At 42.8% G+C, this 9,515-nt stretch overlaps 1 protein-coding gene across 1 annotated transcript; it reads left to right on the forward strand.

Annotated features, from left to right (window-relative positions):
* Nucleotides 1-291: 291 nt before the first annotated feature.
* Nucleotides 292-7,700, forward strand: LOC147453932 (uncharacterized). The gene is made up of 6 exons (XM_086516985.1): nt 292-502; nt 1,355-1,467; nt 1,556-1,669; nt 3,588-3,804; nt 4,418-4,535; nt 7,448-7,700. Exons 1-6 carry the CDS (start codon nt 292-294, stop codon nt 7,698-7,700), a joined length of 1,026 nt encoding a protein of 341 aa, XP_086373111.1.
* The last annotated feature ends 1,815 nt before the right edge of the window (nt 7,701-9,515 follow it).

A 9,515-nucleotide genomic window follows, 5' to 3' on the forward strand; every position in this document is an offset into this window, starting at 1 on the left:
ATATGCTAAATGTGGTGCACTTCAAAAATCACAAAACGTGGCTATGGATTTCCTGTCCCCAATGCCATCTCTTGGAGTGCATTGACTGCTAGATACGCGCAACAGGAGCAGGGACGGAAAGCTCTCAGTTGTTTTCAGTGGATGCAGAGCGAGGGCCTCTCTCTATATGCAATCACATAAGAGTGCATCTTGAAGGCACACAAGACGCTGTTGTGGGTTTAAAAATTCACTTCGATATTGGTAGTAAGGGGATGTTAAAAAAAATTTCCATGCTTGGCAATGCCTTGGTCGATGTCTATGCCAGATGTGGTGCTTGTGCGGGATGCCATCTTTTGGAACGTACAGATTGCAGGATATGCCGAACAACAGCGGATTGGCAAGCTCTGGGCTGTTTTCAGCAGGTGCAAAGCGAGGGCCTTTCAAGTTTCTCCAGACGCTATCAGCTACATGTGCATCTTGCAAGCATGTGGCTCTATGCAAATTGCTCTCAAAGAGAGATGGCGTGCTTGGCAATGCCTTGATCGATATGTATGCCAAATGTGGGACACTTCAGCAAGGGTTGTTCATAAAAATTGTCATGCTTGGTTGATACGTATGCTAAATGTGGTGCATTTCAGAAAGCACAAAACGAGCTTGAGGAGCTTCCTACTCCCAATACCGTCTCTTGGAGTGCATTGATTGCAGGATACATGCAGCATAACAAGGACAGAAAGCTCTCAGTTGTTTTCATCCGATCCAAAGAGAGGGCCTCTCTCCAAATGCAATCACGTATGCATTCATCTACAAGGCATGTGTCTGTATGCAAGAGGCCAATCTGGGGTTAAAAATTTTCTATGATGTTGTTAGTCATGGGTTGCTACAGAAAACTATTATGCCTGGCAATGCCTTGGTTTATACGTACACCAAATGTGGTGCTCTTGTGTGGGATGTCATCTTTTGAAATGCACTAATTGCAAGATATGCCCGACACCGGGCCAGGAAGCTATGGGTTGTTTAGAACAGGTGCAAAGTGAGGGCCTTCTCCAGATGCTATTACCTACGTGTGCATCTTGCAGGCATGTGGCTCTATGCAAGAGGCTCTCTAAAATAGATGGCATGCTTGGAACTTCCTTTGTTGATATGTACGCCAATTGTGGGACACTTTCACTAGGGCGTTTTCATAAAATTGTATCGCTTGGAAATCGCTTGGTCGAACGCATGCTCAATGTGGTGCACTTCAGAAATCACAAAACATGCTTGAGGAGCTTCATGTCCCGAATTCCATCTCTTCAAGTGCATTGACTACAGTAATGTACGCCAATTGTGGACACTTCAACAAAAAGTTGTCGTGCTTGGCAAACTCTGATATTGTTAGGAAAGGGGCTGTTGCAAACAATTGCCATGCTTGGCAATGCCTTGGTCGATATGTATGCGAGATGTGGTGCTTCTGTGCGGGGATGTCGTCTTTTGGAACGCACTGAGTGCATGGTATGCCTAGCAAGGTCTGGGCCTTTTTTAGCACATGCAAAGCAAGGGCCTTTCTCCAGACGCTATCACCTACGTGTGCATCTTGCAGGCATGTGGCTCTATGCAAATTTCTCTCGAAAAGAGATGGCAAGAGGCTGATACAGGCACAAAAATAACCTTTTTATTGTTTTTTATTGACCTCCAAGACGCCAAGCAAGGGCAGGTGAGGAAGCTTTGAAATTCATGTTCTTCATGACCATTTTGCCCGAAATGTTTCTTGTCGAATGCATTAAATGATGGGAATGACGCCTCTTTCAATGGATAGGTAGTGGGATACACACCGCAAGAGCAAGCCCAACAAGCTCTAGGCTATTTTCATCTTTCTATCTACAATGTGGATAAGGAGAATGCACTCATTGTGGGATGTGCACAACAAGAGCAAGGCCAATGAGCGATACATGAAAGAAGTTGTCCTTGGCTTTGCCTGGGACTATGTGTACATCACATGTGGTGCTCTTCAGAACGCACGAAAAGTGCTCGAGGAGCTTCAACTCCACCTCAACTATCATGTTTGTTCAAAGAAGTGCAGTGATACGAAAAGTTAAATGTAAGCTGCGTGCATCGACGATAATTGCACGATGAGTAAGCATTACCATTTTCTTATTTTTGACACTGAGAACGCAGTTAATGAACGCCCTGAAAATTGCACGCTGCCGTGGGAATGGCACGTTCCCTCGTATTATAAAAGTTGGGGAGGACTGTGCAAACCTCCCCCATGCAAAGAGACTTGCATGTTTTTCTTTTTGAAACATAAAAATGGAACAACAAATAATTAATAACATTGACATCTTCTATGATTACAAACATTGATCTTGACAAAACACAACCCTCTTTATGGTTTTTGCAAGGTAAGCTCTGAAACACTATGATCGGTATCCCAAACAAGCTCTCAAGTAAAAGAATATCTAGCACTTTGATGGAAAAACTCTCTCTCTCTCTCTCTCTCTCTCTCTCTCTCTCTCCCCTCTTCCTTCATTTTAATTTCTCACCTCCCAATTAATAAAAATCTTAAGACATAATTAATGGCATCAAATAATAGAATTTGTCGTTTTTTTTTTCCATTTGAGAAATGTTGAAGTGTCATATACAAATGACAAGAATTCAGACAATAGATCGAGATTGACTCAAAGAATTGATACAATCTAAAATCTAAAAACATATTTAGACATATCAACATTGGGACATGAAGATCATCACGTTGTCAAAATAGGATTATGTTAACTCAAGGTAATAGGATTTGTGGAAAACAAAGCACAAGCTCTCTCTCTCTCTCTCTCTCTCTCTCTCACACACACACACACACACACACACACACACACACACACACACACACACACACACACACACATCATTTCTCTTCTAGGTTCTTGTCTTCTCTTACCCTTGGACCCACTTCAATTCAATACAAATGCGGCTAACGACGCACTCTAGTTCGAACCCTAGTTATGACAAATCGCTGCTTCTAGTCTTGCTTGGTGGGCGTTGGCGGCTTCCCTTGATTGGACAGAGACACAATTGGTGTACACAAAAACTGGGAAAAGCAATGGTTAAAAGAAATTGCATGAAAATCTGTCGCAATGCCTAAATCTCACGCAGCAAAGCATATAACTCACCCTGTCCAGTGTTTGGGAAAAACCATGTTCGTATACAACAAAAATCCCGTTATTACTCCTCCCACGAGGAAATTTTGAAAATATGGTCGGCTTTTTTCTATTTTTACACTAGTTTTCCCTAGGTTTATATGGATTTTTTCCTTTTTGCTTAGCTCTCAACTTGCATTTTGGGATTCTAAACAGGGAGAGATGTATACTGAGACACATTTTTCTCGAAGACTGACCTTGTCCCCGTCAATTGCGCGTGCACACACTCACACACACAGAAAAGAAGGAATTGGCACACACATGGCTCCGCAGACAAGAAAGAGTATGGGTCTTTCTTTCATGAGCTCGCTTAAAGATTGTGCTAAGGAGAAGGTTTTGTACCAAGGCAGTAGGATTATGTTGATAGTGGGTAACTGGAAAAGAATGCATACTTGGAAAAATGTTGATGAATAATTATGTCAAGTGCGTTGCACCTGTTAGTGTGCAGCAAGTCTTCAACGAGCTTACTGTGCGGGATGTCATCTTGTGGAACGCACTGATTGCACGATATGCCCAACAGAGAAATGCGGTGCACTTGAGAAACCACAAATAGTGCTTGAGGATATTTTTGTTCGGAACAATGTCTCTTGGAATGCACTTCTATTTCAAAAAACTTTCGGGATTTGCTATGCCTTGGTTGATATGTATGCCAACTGTGGTACACTTTGGAAAGCACAAAAAATGTTGCGGAGCTTTTTATCTAGAATTTTTTTTCTTGGAGTGCATTGATTGCGGGATGCATACAACAGGAGCGGGCCAAAAAGCTCAAGGCTATTTTTAGTCGATGCAAAGCAAGGGCTCTCTCTAGATGCAATCACATACGCATGCATCTTGACCTTTTGTACCAAGACATTATGATTCATGTTAATATTCGCGATAGTGGGTAACTTTAAAAGAATGCATACTTGGAAAAATGTTGGTTAGTATGTATGTCAAGTGTTGTCAGTGCGCATCAAGTCTTTGACGAGCTTACTGTATGGGACTTCGCCTTGTGGAACGCACTGATTGCAGGATATGCTCAGCAGAGATGCAATCACCTATGCATGCATCTTTAAGGCATGTGGCCCTACCCAAGATGTTGATACGAGCTTAAATATTTGTTCTGATATTATTAGCCAAGGGTTGTTGCAAAAATTGTCGTGCTTGACAATGCCTTGCTCCACACACTTCCATTTTCTCTCGCAACACCTCCAAGCAAGCAACAATAAAGGCTAGACAAGCAAAAATGGAGAGCAAGAGAATCAATCTTTATTTTGTGATATCACTTAAAGACTGTGCTAAGGAGAAGGTTTTGTACCAAGGCAGTAGCATTCGTGCTGATATTTGTGATAGTGGGTTACTTGAAAAGAATGCATACTTGGAGAAAATGTTGGTCAGTAAGTATGTCAAGTGAGGTGCACTTATCAAGTCTTTGACAAGGTTATTGTGTGGGATGTCATTTTGTGGAACACACTGATTGCAGGATATTCCCAGAGAGGGCTAGGAAGTTGTGGGATGTTTTCAACTGGTGCATAGCAAGGGCCTATCTCTAGACGCAATCACCTATGTGTGCATCTTAAAGGCATGCGCATTGTGTCTCTATACAAGATGCTGATATAGACACAAAAAATCACGATGATATTGTTGGTCTAAGGCTGTTGAAAAGAGATGTCGTGCCAATTTGTTTTCAGCAGATGTGAAGCGAGGGCCTCTCTCCAGATGTAATCGCCTACGTATGAATTCGTATGGCTCTACACAAGATGTTGATGCAAAGCGAGGGCCTCTGCCCGTATGCATCTTGAAGGCATGTGACTCTATGCAAGATGTTGATATGGGCTTAAAAATTTACTCTGATATTATTAGTGATGGATTGTTGCAAAAGATTGTTGTGCTTGGCAATGCCTTAGTCGATATGTATGCCAAATGTGGTGCGCTTTGTAAGGCACAAAAAGCTCTTGAGGACCTTCTATCCAGAATGTCGTCTCTTGGAGTGTGTTGGTTGCGGGATATGCACTATAGAAGCACGGCCAGAGATCTTTAGGTTGATTCTAGTGGTGGATGCAAAGCGAGAACTTCTCTCCACGTGCAATTATATACGCGTGCATCTTGAAGGCATGTGGATCTATGCAGGATACTGATATGGGCATAAACATTTGTGATAATATTGTTAGTCAGGGGCTGTTGAAAAGGGTATCGTGCTTGACAATGCCTTGGTTGACATGTTTGCTAAATGTGGTGTCCTTAAGAGAGCACAGAAGTGCTCAAGGAGCCTTCTTTCCGGAGTGTGGACTCGTTAAATGCACTGATTAAAGGATTTGCCACACGGGGTAGATCCAAAAAGCCCCATTCTGTTTTCAGCAGATGCGAAGCGAGGGCCACTCTCCAGATGCAATCACCTACGTATGCATCTTGGAAGCATGTGACTCTACACAAGATGTTGATGTGGGCACAAAAATTCACAATTGTATTGTTAGTTAAAGACTATTAAAAAGATTTCGTATTTTGCTCTGCCTCGATAGATATGTATGCCAAGCATTGATTGCGGGATACTCACAACAAGAGCAGGGCCAAAGAGCTCTAGTATGTTTTCAGCAGATGCAAAGTGAGGGCCTTTGTCCATATGAAATCACATATGCATGCATCTTGAAGGCATGTGGCTCTATGCAGGATACTGATATGGGCTTCAAAATTCACTCTAATTTGGAGAGCACCAAAACTTCTCAAAAAGCTTCCACGAATCTAAAATTCATTGATTGCATGATTTTCCCCGTAGGGGCAATTTTCAACATATGTGAAACGATGGCCTCTCTCCTGATTGCATGATTTTCTCCACAAGGGAAACGCCAGAAACCTCTAGGCTATTTTCAATAGATGTGAATCGGGGGCTCTTGTAGTGGTAGGCATGATAGAAAAAGTAAATGTGACAGTCGACATGTTGGCAAAAGTCATCGAAGGGATGACGATGAAACAACACATACTGGTGGGAAGGTGATGCAACAATGCAAAGGAGGTCTAGCAGTTGATCCATCCAACATTAGCCGATCCATCCAACATTTTGCTTCGATGGAGACGACCTATAGCAAAGGTACACTTATATTTTGTGTTTTGATAAAAGCATCAAATTGAGGTTTTAGTTGAAAGTGACAAGTACTTGTTATGCCCAACAAAGGGACACACAGACAATGCACCAAGACATGGCAACGTGGAATGATACATATCTCTATAACCATCGATAAAATGAGTTCTTCCTTGTGGTTTTTGGCGAGGTACCCCTCTGAAGCACTACGATCATTATCCAATTTATGCGGAGGTACACCTGTGAACCACAACGATCGGTACTCTTAGGTAGAAACATCTAACACGCTTTCATGAAGAATCTCTCTCTCTCTCTCTCTCTCTCTCTCTATAAGTTTCCAATATTTTGTTCGATCTCAATTCAATGCGAATGCAGCTAACGAAGCACTCCAGTTTTTTCTTTTCTCTTACTTGAAAACAAAAGGTACTGACTCGTGCCCACCTTTCCTTAATTGCAGCATCCAAGTGGCTGGGACCTAAACCTAGTACAAGGAGGCTACAAAAACCTTTTCTTAGTGTTACCCCCCATCATACAAGGTCTCCTCCTCTGCGTTTCGGACCCTGCGTTCCACCACACACTTGTTGAAGCACACCGAAAGGCCGTGGGTGATGAGAGCGACCTATTCGTCATCACTACCTTGGATATGGGAGCTTGGTTCAACTTATACACCATGGTGCAAGTAGATCCTGCCGCGGCCATCACCGGCTCAAGAATATTCAACAAAATCTTTCCGCCATAGCTGAGAATGATGCTAAAGGAACAAAAGGAGTGGCTAGAATCAGGCCGCATATTCATGGAGGGGCATGGGCAGAAGTTGAGGAACAACCCTCTGGGCAGACAACACAAAAAGCACTTGTTGCATGGATTCACAGAAATGGTCGCCTCCCCGCCTGTAGCTACTAAGAGCTTACTACTCCCAACTGATTTGGATGAAGAAGAACAATTAATAGCGGACAAATCATTTGCTGTATTCACCCCCTCTCAAAGCCTCTGCACCAAACCTTTTGAGTCTTATATAGATTCGTACATCCCTAAATAGACTGCTTGAATGGAGGTGCAACACCGAGCATGGAATTTTGGCAAATTCACCTTATTAGCTTCCTTTACTAAGGGCCTTCTGCTTACTCTCTCCTGAACGACGTAGATAAAGGTGCTGTCAAGCTTGGTCTGCAACAAATGCGTCAAACTTAATCGAAAATATGATTATTGCTACGCCCTTTCCTATGTCTTTTTTTGCAAGCTACAGATGCAGCGTTGCCTTTGAGTGCACTGTTGGTGTGAAGGGTGTGATTTCCACTTCTCAGCGCGTGATATCAATTACACCACCCACGTATGGAATGTTCACAGGCCTTTTATTAAATGCAGATGAGAATTGGCAGGCCAGACAGAGCAATGTCGTGACAGCAACATGCTGTGGTTTGACGGCTCATCCTCCACAACTTACCCTGCACCTTCTTCCCAACAGAAATCTTCAAGCGATCCACAATCGCCTTCCTTAGATGGGTGGCTAAAGAAAGGAGGTCATCAAAGCACTTCTCCTGCACATGCTCTACCGAGAAAAGCTGAAGGAAACTCTCACACATTCGGTGTTGTTCAATCATCCCCCCCCCCCTGAATTTAACTCGGCATCTCACCTGGATGTTTTGTGAAAGGCCACTAATCAGCCTAGCAGAGGCACACAAGAGCAACGAGCACACAAGAACACTCGTGGGGATCACACACCCACTCATCGGGGCCGCGGGCGCAATAACACACACCAGCACCCTCTTAACTCAACCCTTGGGACAAGATGGAGCACAACATCACCTACAGATTCTTCAGCGAGTAGCTGCTCACCTCGCCCCCCTCCCTCTTACCCTTCTTATCTCATCCAACCTTCTCTAAACCCCACTGCAAGAACCAAATTAGCCTTTAACCAATTTGTATGGCAAGTGCTAAATTCCTGCTCTATGATTAATTGCAGGTAATTTGGGATCTTCATGGACGGCTATGTCTCCCCTAGCGTAGTAAGAAAGCCGGTTTTTTTAATATGGTCCATTTTGTAAACCCCTTTTTAGATCTGAGGAATGTTGCAAGCTTTTTCAAGCTTTTCTTTTTTGGACTTGGCATCTTAACTACCCCACTTTGGGATCAATGCGTGTTTACTTGGAGCTTTGACTCCCTACATCATTTAATGGCAGGGAGGTATTCACCTCAATCACAACCACTCAATGTGATTGTAATGAGCATGTTATGTGTCATCACCACAAACTTGAATGGTTTTATGAGTCAAGATACGGTATGGCTATGCCACAATGGCCTGGTACATATCCCTACAAAGACTCCCAACTTTAATTTGGCTTATCAAGAACTAAACCGAGTGCTTATGTTACTTCTTGAGAAAGAATGCATCACATTACCTCCGACCTTGAACACTTCTCTACTCATGTCACTCTTCTTGCCATATTGTAAAAACAACTTGGCCACAAAGAAAGTGCATCAACCCCACCCGGTTTTAGATACCGAGGTGGAGGAATCACGCAAGAGCTTCTTCACTACATGTGTAGATAAGGATCCTAACAATTTGCAAACAATTTATCTCCTCTCAAGCCAAAGAAAGACTCAAGAGGAAAAGACTTCTCCTCATGGACACAAAACATTATGGAGGTCACTCACAAATCTCCGACTTTCTAAAACCAATTACTATTCCTCTAAACTTGACATTACCCTATCTCACAGCGATTTACAAACTACACAAGAAGGCATTTAGATGGACTACTTGTGGATCATCTTATTGCTATTCAGAAGCCTCCCTTCTTATGGCATGCATACTCAAAACTTGCATAACCGCACTCAAGTCACGAGCCCGAAAAATTAATCAAAGAGCATTACTCTCTCACAACCTCCACATACAATCATGGTGGATTGTTGAGTCAGTCTATGAATGCATCATAAACCTCCCCAAAAAAGCCACATACCTTTACTCAGGGGATGTTAAGAGATGCTATGAAAACATCCCACATGACGGAATACAAGGGCTTACTCAAATACTTAGTGGGCACATTAGATATGTCTTCTCCACAACACATGGAGAATTTATATCTTTAAATAAAATCCCATCCCAATGTATTGAGGGCACATGGACCTCATATAAGTACAAAAGTGGGCTATCATTTGATGTGCATGAGGTGATAACACTCAACACATGGTTGATCAACAATGTCTTTATCCAATGACAAGGTGAAGTTTACAAAACAAACAAATGGCATCACCATGGGGCTAGCATGCTCCCCTCTATGGTGCAACCATTACCTTCATGCCTTGGAGTACAACTA

Source organism: Adiantum capillus-veneris, chromosome 7 (assembly GCF_014529385.1).
Source record: "Adiantum capillus-veneris isolate H3 chromosome 7, ASM1452938v2, whole genome shotgun sequence".
Taxonomy (NCBI): domain Eukaryota; kingdom Viridiplantae; phylum Streptophyta; class Polypodiopsida; order Polypodiales; family Pteridaceae; genus Adiantum; species Adiantum capillus-veneris.